The sequence below is a fragment of the Centruroides sculpturatus genome, unplaced genomic scaffold (assembly GCF_000671375.1).
Source record: "Centruroides sculpturatus isolate CEXI.00-Female unplaced genomic scaffold, Cexi_2.0 scaffold617, whole genome shotgun sequence".
NCBI classification, from domain to species: Eukaryota; Metazoa; Arthropoda; class Arachnida; order Scorpiones; family Buthidae; genus Centruroides; species Centruroides sculpturatus.
In genome coordinates this window covers 118,667-134,923 of record NW_019385101.1, presented here as the reverse complement: position 1 = coordinate 134,923, position 16,257 = coordinate 118,667, and the positions used below count along the sequence as shown (strand labels likewise).

At 30.0% G+C, this 16,257-nt stretch overlaps 1 protein-coding gene across 1 annotated transcript in view; it reads left to right on the top strand.

Moving 5' to 3' along the window:
- The window catches only part of LOC111634696 (piezo-type mechanosensitive ion channel component 2-like), a 176,734-nt gene that overhangs the window by 44,099 nt on the left and 116,378 nt on the right, over positions 1–16,257 (top strand). The window contains exons 10-16 of the mRNA XM_023379534.1: positions 2,992–3,140; positions 7,701–7,850; positions 8,746–8,978; positions 9,062–9,201; positions 9,318–9,491; positions 14,565–14,669; positions 14,764–14,964. Of these exons, the coding sequence (XP_023235302.1) occupies positions 2,992–3,140; positions 7,701–7,850; positions 8,746–8,978; positions 9,062–9,201; positions 9,318–9,491; positions 14,565–14,669; positions 14,764–14,964 (1,152 nt within the window). The remainder of the gene's footprint in view (positions 1–2,991; positions 3,141–7,700; positions 7,851–8,745; positions 8,979–9,061; positions 9,202–9,317; positions 9,492–14,564; positions 14,670–14,763; positions 14,965–16,257) is intronic.

Genomic DNA, 16,257 nt, shown 5'->3' with positions numbered 1-16,257 from the left:
TTGGAATGAACTTTTTCCACTGGCCGAACCAGAGGCTGCCCTAGAAAGATTTTGAGGTGGTGCGAGATCTCATTGTGGTGTCACCCTATAAATTGAAATATAAATTGAGATAAAATTGAAGATAGATTACAGATACATTTTTCACATTATCATGCTTTATCAACTTAAGAGATTTATAATGAATGAGAGGTTAACTCTAGACACACAGTGAGTTGCTGACCTCTTTTTTTATTTTTTTTAGGCATCAGAATTCTTCATCAAGTTATTCGGACTTCAGTAGCTAATACCGAAAGATTGATTGCAGGCCACATAAATTCATTAGATCCGGTCTGTGGACCATTTGTTGGCCATACCTGCACTAGCCTCTTAGTGTCGTTTGTGATCACACATTTTTCCAAACTTGTGTTCAGACATACTATATAAAAACATCAACAACCATAGCCCATTATATAATAAACATGCCAAATGATATGCCAAATTCTCATATTAAATACGAAGGCTATTTTTTTAAATAAGGTCCATTTTTTAATAAGAAGAAAAATACTGTAAATATCATTAAAATATATTTTTCACATATTCTACATAATTTCCATTTTTGTTCAAACATTTGTCATACAGCTCAACAATTTTTTGAATTTCGACTTCAAAGAAATCTGCCATCTGTGAAAAAGCCAAATCCATGACTGCAGTTTTCACTTCTTCATCGTCATTGAACCGTTGACCATCAAAAAACTCTTTTAAGCATCAAAACAAATGAAAATCACTGGGTGCAAGGTCTGGACTGTAAGGTGGATGATCCAGTTGTTCCCATCCAAAAGAACTGATTAGACCTTGTGTTTGTGCAGAAGCATGGGGCCTTGTACTGTCATGGAGCAACATCACACAGGAAGACAGTAGACCACACTGCTTGTTTTGTATGGCACTCCGGAATTTTCTCAAGGTTACACAATATGCATTAGAATTGATTGTTGTGCCTTTTTGCATAAAATCCACTAAAAATCTCTTTCTTAATTATGGCAACTGTCTTTTGGGACAGTTGCCATAATTAAGAAAGAGATTTAAGGTCACACATCTTTTCCAACCAAAGTGAAAGCCAAACAGTCCAATTATGGCAACTGTCTTTTGGGACAGTTGCCATAATTGGACTGTTTGGCTTTCACTTTGGTTGGAAAAGATGTGTGACCCATTCCATTGACTGTTGCTTGGACTCAGGAGTCATGTGAGATACCCAAGTCTCATCTGATAAATAAATGGACTGTTTGGCTTTCACTTTGGTTGATGAAGATGTCTGTCTCATTCCATTGGCTGTTGCTTGGACTCAGTGGTGATATTCGAAATATTTAACAAAGGGTTCTCTAACAGAAAATTTTTCCTTAACAATTTTTTTTGCTCAAATGGTACACTAGCAACATTAGTGCAAAAACTGATACCCCTATAAATAAAAAAGATGTGTTCACAAAATTAAGTCAGTTAAAATTTAACATTTTTTATGCCAGAACTATATATATATATATATTTTTATAAATAATAAAAAAGAGTGTTCAAAATGGTTTATTTTGTACATATTTATTATGACATGTGTTCTGCAGCCATCTTGTATTTTCTCGCATGCGTGGGATTGTGGGATCTCTCTTATGCTGGATCTAGTTTCAAGAACTCTCTTGAGTCGACCGCGATTGAACCTCGTTTCAGTCGAGATTGAAACGGTTGAGGGAGGTTGCACCAAGGTGAATGGGGTATAAGGCTCTAGTTTAGTAGTGTTACAGAGTATAATATATATATTTTAATATATTTTTTAAAAGAAACAAAACTACTGAGAAATGTTAAGTGTGTGTAATAAGGTTCAGAAAACTTTGAAAATGTTAACAATGGGTTCGGCTGAACCTGTGTGAACCCGCTGAATATCACCACTGCTTGGACTCAGGAGTCATATGAGACACCCAAGTCTCATCTCCTGTAATGATGTAGTCCAACAATTCATGTCATTCCTGATCGTATTGAGTCAAAAATGATAAAGCACTGCCCACTCTCTGTTTTGTGATCATCAGAAAGCAGCCTTGGAACCTACCGAGAATGCAATTTTTGATAATTCAGTTTCTCCAAAACAATGGTATGTAAAACTGATCTTGAAACCTGTGGAAATTCAATTGGTAACATTGAAATCGTGAATCATCAGTCTTCTCAAATTTTGTTATCCACATTACAAACCAAATCTTCAGAAATTAGAGAAGGTCGGCCAGGGCGTGGCTCATCATGCACATTAACCTGCCCGTCCTTGAACATTCTCACCCATTTTCGAACTTTACTGTCACTCGTAGCATTATCACTGTAAACTTCACAAACCTGATGGTGACTTTCCACTGCTGCCAAGTTTCTTGCACTCAAGAATCGAATAACAGATCGTATCTCACAGTCGGCAGATGACTCAATTTTCTTAAACATTATAAACTTTTACACAGACAGACAATATGGTGCAAATGGTGTCTAAACGCATGCAAAGCATTCTCAGAGCAGACACACCTATGCACTGCCGTGGTCGCGCGTCATTCTCACTCTCATTCACAAACAGACCTTATTAAAAAATAGCCCTCGTATAATGACCAATTCCAAATTAAATTTCAATTTTTTTTGGTTTTTGTTTTCTGCTAATCAAATTCACATTCCAGGTCGGTTCATTCTGCACTAGAAGAAAAGATGATTATGATTCACCCTCCTTAACAATGTATATTGTATAATTTTCTTTGAATAAACATTATACTGTACATAAAATATTTTAGTATTTTATATTTACATTAATTTATATGGGAAAAATTGTTTTGCTTAGTGAGTGTTTTGCATTACAAGTAAGATTCTGAAACAAATTATGCTTGTTAAGTGAGGTTCCACTGTATCTGTTTTACATTGCCACTTTTAATATTACTGTTTTATTTAAAATATTTATTATAAATGATTTTTATGAACTAATCTTAACTATTAATATATTTTTAATAGTTTTCATATCACATTTGGAGACGCATCATGTATGGATTTTGGCTCACTGTAATTGTCTATTCTATGATAGTCCTGATTTTAATTTATACCTACCAGTTTCAAAATGTTGAAAAGTACTGGATAGAATATTTACACGTGTCAAAAGAATTGTAAGTTGATCAAAATTAAAATGCATTTCATTAACATTTAAATATTTTTATAATAGCATTTCTGAACAATCAAATTTTGTTGTAAACTTTATTTAAACTTTCAAATATTCACAGTATATACATTTTTAAAAATTACTGTAATTTCCTGAGAATCATCTATGGGGGTATCTATGATTTAGAGTAAATTTGAAAGATGGTGTAAGTTATCTGTCAGTTTTAAATTGCAATTATGACCTCACCAAATAATGTTGCCACTAGGCTGATTTTTACCTGGATTTGCTGTTTTTAAATTTATGGTTCAGATTAATTATTAATTTGTCCAATTTTCATATAAATTATGAAATTATGATGAAACAAAATAAATTTATAAAAATATTTGTGAGTATTTTATTTTAATGGTTAATGACTTTAACTTCACATCCCCACCCAAACCCCATCTTACCCTAGGCTAAGAGTGGCAAAAAATGTACTTTTAAAATTCTAGCTTGCAAATATCTCTGGTAAGTATTAGGTTTGTTCCAACACAAGTCCCTAACTGATTTAAAACTGGCATGCACATTGTTCAGTTTTTGGCTGTAAAATGGCACTGCGCATGTATTGTACAGTTTCAAATTCAAACCAGTCAGGGACTTGTATTGGAAGAAACCTATTGTTTGGGTCAGCAATTTTGAAAAGGTGGCAACACTAACACCAAAAGCTTTTCCTTTGGCTAAACTTATTAACAGTGTCTTCAGAAATCATGAAATATTTTTTATGTGACTGAAATATTCATCTCCACATTATTCTGGGATTTATCAGTCATATAGGCATGCCTTATGAAGCAGCAGCAAGGAAGGAATTAGCAGAAAGCTGATAAATTTCCTATAAATCCTTACTTTCTATATAAGACAATCTAAAACCAAGAAGTTGACTGTCAGTTTTATCATAAGTTAATTCTATGCAATGAATAATAGCTAATCAATCAACTCTCAGTATACTGGATGTCATAGTTTATGTGCAACCATCTTAGCAAACTCAACACTAATGATAATAACTGTAACTCTTTTTGCCACTTACTTATATTACATGGGTACCAGCAAGTCATTTTGGCTAAGAGCCACATTGGCCATCATACCATCCTAAACTTATTCCAGGTAGATCTTCATACATTAAATGTAATATAGATATTATCTAATTAAAATTTTTCTCTAATTATTTTTTTTTTTTTGAGTTTATTTTAGCATTTATCATTATTATATAATTATAGTCTGTCTAATGAAAACTGAACTTTTCAGAATCATTTTAGATTAGTGGTTAGTAAGCCTAGTTAACAATTAAGACAAATGATTCAATAATTATAATAATGATAGACATTAAACTCTTGCTCTTTGTATTGCTGTAAAGTGAATTTCTATGATTAAAATACTTATATACCATAGCTGTAAATATCCATTGCTTGACCTTGTAATGTTTCATTTTGTTTACAACAGCATTACTTTCTACCACTTTATTAACAAAATTGAAACCAAAGATGATATCATTGTCATTTTAACTTATTTGCTTCATTTTTAAACTGTACATTGTAGAAATTTATTTTATAGTAATTAATGTTTATATATAGTTTAAAATAATCAGAATTCATGTTAGTGAATTCAACAACAAGGATAAGCTGCAAAAATTGAAAACTAACTGAAAAAAAGTGAAACAAAAAATGAGAAGAAAGCAAAATAAGAATTATCATGAATTATTTACTGTGGATCACATAGTTGATATTTCATTTATATAAATTTTCATTCCCTCTGAACATTACTATTATGTGCACTCAACATAAATACATTAGTTATGATGCTGATTAATGTATTAATTTATATCTGCCTAATCCAAGCTTTCAAACTACTAAAATAATTTTAAATATTGGGTTGTTCGGAAAGTAAGTTCGTTTTTTTTACCACTAGACGGATTAGTGGTGTTTTTCCCGCCATTTTCGTTCTAAACTGTATTGTCATTATATATTTTGACAGCTAGCATTTTATTGCTTATTTGTAAAAAATTTTGTTTGATTTCGTGCAATTGTTTATTTTTTGTGTCCCATCAAATATGGAAGATTGAAAGCAGCATCTTCGGCATATTTTGCTTTTTTATTACCAAAAAATAAAAATGCCGTTCAAGCAAGAAAAAAATCGTGTGACGTATGGTGGAGATGTGTTGACAGAATGACAGTGCCAAAACTGGTTTACAAAATTTCATTCTCGCAATTTCAGTATTGAAGATACACCACGTTATGGATGGCCAATTGAAGCCAATGAAAACGAAATAAAAGTACTGATTGAAGCAAACTGCGGAATAACAACACGTGAAATCACTAAGAGATTAAATTTGTCAAATTTAACTGTTTATGAGTACTTAAAACAAATTGGTTTCGTTTCAAAGCTCGATATATGAATTCCACGAGTTTTTAAAGAGAAATGCTCTATTTGGTGGGATATTAAGAAAATTTTTTTTTGGAGCTTTTACCAGACAACTTAACAATTGATTCGAAAGTGTACTGCATTTGAGTAAACAAATTGCATAATATCATCAAACAGAAAAAGCCAGCCAGAATTGATAAAAAAACAGCAGTAGTGTTTTACCATAATAATGTCAAATTTCACACAAGTTGGTAACTCGTCAGAAACTGTTATAACTTAGATGGAACGTGCTATCACACCAACCTTATTCTCCAGATCGAGCACACTCAGATTATTACTTGTTCCGGTCTGTACAATTTTTTTTAACTGTAAGACATTTACTTGAAATGACAATGTCAAAAATCACTTGGATCGGTTTTTTGTAAGCAACAATCAAAACTTTTATGAATGTGAAATCGTGCTACTACCAGAAACGATGACAACAGGTATTTGACCAAAATGGTCAACATATAATTCAATAAAATATTTATTTATCATAAGAATATTGCGGTTTTTTCCACGGGAAAAAAAACGAACTTACTTTCCGAACAACCCAATAATTCTCATTCATTACAAATCCACTACAGTTTTTTCCAGTCATCCACACCAGAAGCACCAATATTTTAGTACTATTTCAAAAATTATTTTTGAGTTAAGGTAAGACTCTAGCTCTGAATGATAATGCCAACAATTAAGAAGTGAAATTGATTTCTCTGGAAACCAAAGTTCATTATACTTTACACAAGGAACATTTTTACTCCATCTTAGGCCAGCATTAGCTTAACTTAGACCAGCATTTTAAACAGTAATTGAATAAATAACGAAATTTTAACATCCTGTTGGATGGTTTGACAGCTACAATTTATCAGGTGTTTATTATATAAGATAGCTCATTTTTGGATGAACAGACTTAATTTTTATTACTATTTTCAATATTTAATGCAGTTTAGACTGTCCAATCTTAAGTGCTTCATTTTCATTTCACTCATTTTATTGATATAATTATATATACAGTCGACCCCTCCATAACATGGTAGATATGTTCTGCTTTTTATGAAATTCACGTTCTACGAGTCCTTAAATACATGAGCCAATCACAGCCCAGCATGTATGCAGTTTACGGACTACGGCTGTTTGAAAGGTTTTCTTCCATAAAAGTAATTGATTCTAAACTAATTTGACTCAACATTTCCAAAACACGTATAATTTTTTAGAAATAATCCATATAAACTATGCTATAAACAAAAAATTGTAGCATTACTTACTGAGTGTGCACCATTCGATGATGCCATTGCTTAAGCTTGTTTTTGTCACGGAACGGCACATCGAACGGCGAGTGCTTTTTCTGATAAGTTATTTTTCTGCAAAAAATTTGCTGAACTTTGGAGACAACATTAATATAAATATAATTTTTATGGACATTGAATAAGAAATGTTTTTTTCACAAGAAATGTATAAAATTACAGTACTATATTAGACTTACAGTACCTAATTTATATACTGTACAGATGATAGTAAACTCAACTTACCCGCCTAAACTTTCCATAGCGTGTAACTAGTTCGGTTGCTCATCCACTATTAGTCCAGATTCGACCAGTCCTGTCGCAACACAAGTTGGTGATGACGTTTTACCACATTTTACGTCTTTATATGAATACGTTCGTCGCAATTTTTTCATTGCTATGTACAAATCCGCATTATATGAACCCGCGTTATAGGGGGATCAACTGTACAATGATTTATTAACATAAATAAAATGAAAGAAATGGGAAAAAATAGAATGAGACAATTCATTCTAAACTATATGAAGATAAAGAGCAATGTTTTTAATGTCAACTTCAAAGAAATGGGATATATGGCAGTGAAAGATATGCAATTTTTGTATTTTCACTTTAGCCGTTTTGTGTGGTGTACACTGCTGCAGATTATATGCAGGAAATTATGGTACCTTGAATTTTAGTTTTAATTTTTTTAGTGTTTAATCTTATAAAATATTTTATGAATGTTTGGAAATTTGGATAAATTGTTTCTTTGCAAAATAGTTTTTAAACAAAATTTTTTATAAATTTTATTTTAAAAAGTATTGTTTTATTATCTTTATAATAAATTTTAAAATTTATTTTTATATTTTCAGACAGTATGATATTGGATTGGAAAAATATGGTTCTGACCCATGGCCATTATTTCTTAAATTGCTCACTCCTACTTTCTTTCTAATCATCACTATTATACAACTTCATTATTTTCATAAAGAATTTCTTTTAATAAGTAATTTAGACTTCAGGTATGTTGTTTATATATTTTTAATATTAAATTTAGTTTATGTATTTATACTTAAAATCCTGTGTAGTTTTCTAATTTATAAATAATTAATGCATAAGTTATGGCAATGCAACACTTGGGCAATTTGATTAGGAGAATGTCTTTCGGGAAGTCTTTTTAAGGAAAGTGGCCCCTATTTAGGCATTACAGACGTGGAGAAAACCCAGAAAACTCCACGTGGCCAGCTTATCCGAGCAAGGTGCAAACCCACAACCGAACTCCCAAGGTTCAGGGTATGAAGACCACTTGGCCACTGGTGGGAACAATCTTACATTAATAATTAAAAGGTATAGCCTGATAATGAATTTGGCTTTAGCATGGCTAATTGGAATATTCCATAATTTGGACTAATAATAGGTAATTAAGTTGCCATCTTGTATTTAATATAATAATTAAAATTAAATTAATTAATTTAAAATATTCTGGAAGATTAATCTGGAACAAAACTTGAATGCTCAACTTCTTACTATGCAAATGCATTGTCAGTTACACTACCTGTACTCCATTCAATCTTTGCTTCTAAACCAATTAATTTGAAACATATAATCATGTAAATTACTCACCACACTGACTGGGGACAATTACCAAGTTATAGCCTGATGATAAATCTGACTTTATTATTTAATTATTACTTTTTCATGTTTTTAATTATTAATGAAACATGTTTTTGGATCATTTTAATAATCAAAAAATGTGTTTCATTAATAAATTTTTAAATTTGCATTATACTACAGTTGATTTTATTTTTAAAATCATAATTTAACAAATAAAATTAATGTAATAGTCATTTATTTGGTTTATTATAATATTTAAGCTAAAATAAAATAATTAATTAATAATAATTGGAAATTTTTTAGACCAGTTGAAAATGAAGACAATAAAACAGCAGAAATTGATAAATTAAATCCACAAGTAGGGGAAGATGAGGCAACATGTATCACAATACATCCTGATGATGTGACTATTGAATCTACTCCCAAAAGTGAAGTGCCAACTGTAGTTGCATCAGAACAGTCATCTCCTACAGTTAAAAAAGAAATTACTTATTCTAATAGAAGAAAATCTCTAATTGGAGAATCTTCAAAAGGCGGTGAATATTGAGTTATTTATTTTATTTATTATATCCAAAAGAAATTATTTTATTAAATTATTTTTAAAATTTTACATTTTCAGAGCTTTCAAAAAGAGTTGTTATTATGTTTAAGAAAATTTTAAAATTTGCATTATATATTTATGAACTTGTCTGGAGATTTTTAGAAATTCACATGATTAAAATAGTAATGTTTTCTGTTGTTTGCCTTTCTACATATGATGTAAGTATTTACATACAATGTGAAATTTTAATGAGAGAAAATATGTAGATTATAAATGTTTTAGAAAACATTTTTACATATTGTAATAATTATACAAGTTAAATTTCTATTTTCAGGTATGTGCTGTACATTTCATTTTTGTGGTCTTAGCTATTATTGCATTACCATTCAGATCTATACATTCATTCATATCTCATTGTTGTGCTGTGTGGGCAGCTCTATTATTTCTTTCTAAAATGATTTACCAGTTACAGTCTATGAATTCAAGTGGATGGTATTCAAACTGTACAGTATGTAAATTTTAAAAACTAATAGTTTTAAAAATATTCTAATGTTGTTGCTATTTTTGGCTTTAATTTTGGATTTCCTTTTCAAATATTAACCATAATCTTGAAAATTTAATCATTTTTGAATAAAAATGGATTTAATTTTCCAATTTTTTTATATTTGACTTTTGGATGTTATCATGCAAAAAATGTTGCTTGCTTTAATTAAAATTACTACTAATTAAACATACAATTTAAAATCATAAATAAACATTTTATACTTCCAGTAAATTTTACAAGTCCTACATTAGAGAACCTATACTAGATGTTAAAAATATGTAATTGGAAGAAAAACAAATTCAAAATTCAAAAAATACAGAATATTATCTTAGAATAAACTTATACAAAAATTTGGAATATAGAATATTAAAAATATTAAAAATACATTTTATGAATATAGAAAATACTCCTATAACTTATAAATATAATAAAATTAACCAATATTAAAAGTTAAACACAAGGTGTACAAATATAAAGGCATAGATTTTTGTAAACTATAAAATACAATCCTGTTAAGTCAGAAAGCTTTCTCATATAAAACTTTCCATGCATTAGACATTAGAGATGCTTTCTGCATCTATAGCATTAATACAGGTTTTCCTAGAGCTCCAATTAGTTCATTTTATGAATAGACTAGGAAAGGCCTTTTCATCTATGACTTTTGCTTCTTACACCTCTACTCCAGGTGTAAGAAGCAAAAGTTCCAACTCTTCAAAATTGCTGCCCAGACAGAGTCAGAAATTTATATTAATTAAAATTTAAAAAGTCAGTATTAAAATAGAAATTATAAACTTGTAAACTGAAACTGTCTCATTTGCTTTACAATAGGTTTTTATTCTAACACCCAAGTCCCTAACTGGTTTGAATTTGAAACTGTATGAGGCATGTGCAATGTCATTTTAAAGCCAAGAACTGAACAATGCGCATGTCAGTTTTAAACCAGTTATGGACTCGTGTTGGAACAAAATTAATATTTGCCAGAGATATTTGCAAGTTAGAATTTTAAAAGTACATTTTCTGTCACTCAGCCTATGGATAAGGAGGAGTTTGGGTGGGGTATGAAGTTAGTCTTTAATTGTTAAAATAAAATACTCGCAAATATTTTTATAAATTTAATTTGTTTTATTACAGTTTCACAATTTCTACGAAAACCAGACAAATTAATAATTAATCCGGACCATGAATTTAAAAACCGGCTTGTCCAGGTGAAAACTGGCCTGGTGGCAACACTATGTACAAGAGATTTACAGGATGCTACTTTGTTATGTTCCATCAACAACTATTTAACACTAAAGAGTAAATCTATAAATCTCCAAGGAAAGCTAATTGTATTAACACTATAGATACAGACAGCCTAGTGCATGAATAGGTTTGAGTTTTCAAGACCTTATAAGACTATGTTGTGGTTTATGACAATCTATGTCTTTTTAGTTTTATTTATATTTCTATCCTCATGTTATATTCTTAGTGTTGATTAATTCTGTTAATTTACAGGTTATAGGAGTACTTTGTGTATTTAGAAAGTGTAACCCTAATATGATCTAAATGTAAATGGATTAAAATAGTTTCAAATGGAATATTTAAAATAATAATGAAATCTATTTAAAGATTATTTTTTAAAATTAGTATTCACAATAATTTTAAAAATTTCGGAGATTTTCTTTTTATCGTACCAATGTGATTTGAATCCTTATGAATTGATTAACTATGATATAAGTAAGGTAATGGGAAGTGATACAACTTAAATAAAATTGTTACTGATGTTTATTTTTGATATTTGACAGGTATGAAAAGCATATAGACTTGGTTAATTTGAACTGGGATAACTGAAGTTGTTTATTCAAAGTCATTTCTTTTCCTGATTGTTTAGATTTACATGTTAAATCAAACTGGTTAACTTGAATTTGTTGAACTATTTAACTCAAATGGGATTTTGATACATTTTCATAAACTCTCCTGAATTTCCATTTTCCATTACATGAAATACAGTAGAGCATTGATTATTCAAATCAATTGGGGACTGGGATTGTTCAGAAAATCGATTTCTTGGATAACCGATTATGTACAAAAAAATATATTAACCTATCCCATGTTGAAATTTGTTCAAATCCTGGCACATCTTTAAGTACCTTCTCATGGTCATGCCAGTGCTGCCTGCTATAACACGCACACCAACTAAAATAATAATGGAGTTGCCCAAGACATAGCCAAAGATTGCAGTGCCACAGCACTAGTGGAAATTTAAATTTGCCAACTGGAAAGCTTTTGGTTAATTAACATTTCAGTTGATCAATATTCAGATAATTAATGCTCTACTGTAATTAACATCCATCTATTGAATAAACTAATAAACATTTTTTTTTTCTTTTGTCTTATTTGATTGCTGATGGGTTTCTCCTACTAGTTGATATAATACATAAATGGATTTTTGATAAATTAATTTAAAAAATGATTGTAATTTGATTCTGTAAAAATTTCTAACTTGGTGGGGCAAAATTTTATAAATACAACAATTATAAAGAATGGTATGTTTGTGATAAAACAAAATAAAAAGATCATCAATTTTAGATGCAAAATATCACAATTAAAAAAAAATCCTTACTAAACACTTAGAAGTGACTGGATCAACCATTTGGGAAATCATTTCTCAGTAGCTTATTTAACCATTCGATTAAGCATTTTTGAGTTTCTGGACAACACCAAGAGGTTATCATTGATGCAATCATTCTACATAATATAACCCATGGTAATATTGTATGGATAGTTTATTATGCATCAATAAACTGTTGCACAAAATCTTGATTTTTAGCCAAATCTTTGTAACTCAAAACTTTTCAACTCAAAGTCCAAATTTTTTTCCTCTGACCAATTTGAGTTAACCTGGTTTCACTGTATTATATTTCATGAAAATTACAAATTTTTAATTTGAGAATATTATTGGACTGCAACTTGAAAAAATTGTAGACCTATAAATTCTCACTGTTGTCTATCTGTCTAGTTGTCTTTCCTTTCTTAATCTCAAGAACAGTGTTAGATAGATGAAAGTTGAGACCAGATATGGGGAAGCTTAGGAACAGGAGGCCCTGATTAACTATATGCAAACTTATGATTTGCACTGTAAGTCAATATATTTCAATTCAAATATTTTCCCCTGAAAGGAGTTAGATAGATGACCTGCATGACTCTATTGCTAGCAGGAAAGTATGATGTATAGGGGAAAGACTACTAATTTGACGAAAAGAGCATATATTTTAAATTAAATAAATTAAAAAAATATGATTAAAAATTGCAGGCTAGCATTTTGACAATGCCATAATAAATAATTTCTCATTGATTTTTATATTCTGTATTTTAGTTATTGCTAATACAATATCTTACCATAAATATATCAATATATGTTTAATTTTTTTTCTTAGGAATGTCTATCACATTCAGTAATCTCAAATTGTGCATGTCTATTAAAATACTGATTTTTTTTGTATGGAAACTGATTCCTTATATATTGGGTGATCAGTTAATGAACAGTTCGGACTGAGAACAAATTGGATAACGAACGCTTTTGTGAAAGATTTTTATGTTTGGATAACAAACACTTTATAGAACAAACACAAAAAGAAGCAATGTAAAATAGTGAATACCGACTGTTCTTCCCTTGTCTTTAGGTGACGATTTGAAATCTTCTGGAACTCTGAAGACGTCAACATTGATGCTCAACTCAATACCGATATGATAGTATTCTTCTGAACTTTGAAACTCTCTGTTGTAATTTCAGCCTTTTGTTTACCTTTCTGACAAATAATTTTTTATAGTCTTTGCAAGACTGTCTGGCAGGTACTCGTTAAGTTTTATGTCAGTTTTTATTTATGTAAGAAAGATGAGAGTTTAACTGTTACATCGGATATTCATTAACATTTTAATACCAAAATTCGAATTTCATCTGAGCCTTGCATTTACATATTTATTTTGTGCACTAGTTGATTTCTGTTCTCTGAATTTTTGTAAGTGCTTTTCTGAACTTTTTATTTAAAAAAGAAACTGATAATATTATGGAGCCTAAGAGTGGAATTTCAAGAACTATGCTCACTATAGAAAACCAAGAAAGAGATAATAGTCAAGGTAGAGAGTGGGCAGATGTCTGATGTTGCTAGGCAGTATGGCTTGAACAGGTCTACAGTAGGCACAACCTTAGCTAAGAAAGATATGTCAAGAAGACTCAAGCAGCTAAAGGAGTAATGAAAATTACATCTGAGAAATATAGAGCTTTGAAGAGCTCATAATGGAACCTGAAACCAATGTGATGACAGAAGAACTCCAAGAAACTCAGTGAGATGTTTTCTTCTGAAGAGGAAGAGGAAGATGAAAGAGGACCAATGCCAACATCTGCTATTAAAAGATCTTTTGAAGAAGTGGGAGGATGTCAGAAGAACAATCTTAGAATGGCATCCAAACTAGATTGAGGTTAATAGGCTTGGGGATCTCTACAATTACAATGCTACTAACCCCTACAAACAGAAAAAACACAACTAATAAAAATGCAAGACTGTGTATATATGTATTTTTATTGTTTCATATAAATAAATGTAGTAAGAAAGTAGATATTTTTTTATTTTTTGGAGTTTCCAGAACGAATTAATCAAATTCCCATAAAAGCCTATATTAAATCGATAATTGGTTAACAAACAATTCAGATAGCGAACAAAATCTTGGAATGGATTATGTTTATTAACCAATCACCCACTATATTACGATTACAACTTTCTTGACTATTTAATAAATTAATACAATACAATAAATAGGTATTAATTGTTTTTTTTTTTTTTTTCTTTCTGAATGATTGATTTTATTAATTCTATTAATCAATATTTTGTAGACATATTTTGTGTTTTCAATTTTATTAAAATACATCAGTCTATTTCACTTTTAGCATGTATTCTCTTAGTTTAATTTATAGTTGTAAATAAGTTTCTGAAGAAAATTATAACTATGTTTTATAACATTGTTGATTTTAATTTATGAAAAATAAATTCAAATTTTCAGAGTATGTCAAATACATCCAGTGAATTTTTAAAAGCTAATCAGCCAATAGATAATATGTTGTGGATTGGATTTCAAAAAACAAATAACCTTTCAAATTACTGCAAGGTAATTTATTTATTTTTCAAATGTGATTTTTAGATTTAAATTTATTAAGTTCAGCATTAGCAGATAAGTTAAATTACTGTATTTTAATTTTCAGGGCTATATTGGATTACTTTTTGTTCTAACCTTTCAAGCTGTTGTGAAAATACGACAAAAAGTATCTAGGTACCAAAATGGAGAACCTGAGCCAAAACCTGGTATTATGTTTCCAAAAATTAAAAGAGAGCATGCAGATTGTGGTGTTCTTGAGTGCATAAAGTTTATGTTTAATTATTTCTTTTACAAATTTGGAGTTGAGGTAAGAAAGTTTTTGACATATTTTGCCACATTATTTTGACAGTATAAATGGAATTTAAGATATGTGGACATTCATAAATTTAATTTCTTATTTATAGATATTATAGTAAACAACCTGGCAAAATTATCATTCATATCTCAACATTTACTAATAAATACTGGTACATATAAAATTAACACATCCAAAACCTTTAAATTTCCGGTATAAAATGAATATAGTCACTGAACTAACGTTTTCGATCTTTAACCAAGATCTTCATCAGGTGCTTTTAAATTATCCAGTGTGTCCTTCATGTTTCTCAGACGCGAAGGGCACATCAAAGGACACAAAATTGATATACTCGAGAACATAAACTATTTACTTGATATGCTCGAGAAAATAAACTATTTACTCGATATACTCGAGAACATAAACTATTTACTCGCCTGTGATCCCTTATCCCGATAAGGGATAAGGGATCACAGGTGAGTAAATAGTTTGTGTTCTCAATCCCAGTAAGGGATTCCGATAAGGGATCACAGGTTCCAAAGTCATCTTGTCTACATTGGATCCACCAAAAGGTCTGTTCAAAAAGGATTGCTGAACATAAATATGACATCGACAAAATAAGACACACCACCGCCCTGTCAACATATGCCACAGACTCAAATATAACAGCCGACTTAAATAGCACCAGTCTTATAAAAAAATCATTCAAAACCGACCACATCAGGGCCTTAGAAACTCTTGAGATTTACAAAGGAACCAAGTCGGGGATTTGTATAAATTTCAAAGATAGTAATGTAATATCTTATGCGTGGCACTATATTTGTGATGAGTCTCCGCACTGGTAATTATATATTATTCCTTGGAAGATGGACTACATTATTATTATGGAAGACTTCTGTCTACTTAATTATTTAAAAATATTTGCTATTTATTACATACTGGAGAAGATTGAATTTTGTATTCAAAAACGTTCTATATTCTCAACACTCCATTTTTTAGAATGACAACGAACCTGATGAAGATCTTGGTTAAAGATATCGAAAATGTTAGTTCAGTGACTATATTCGTTTTGTACCGGAAATTTAAAGGTTTTGGATGTGTTAATTTCATTCATATCTCAATAACAAGGATATGTCATAATGGCCATAAATGAAAATTATTATTACAGATGTAATTTTTATAATTAACATACAAAATTGCTATAATATTAATAATATATGTATATAAATTCTTTTATCACTTCTGAATTCAAGCTTGGAGCTGTCTATTCATCTCCTTTAGTCTTCAGATCAAGAATGCCTCCCT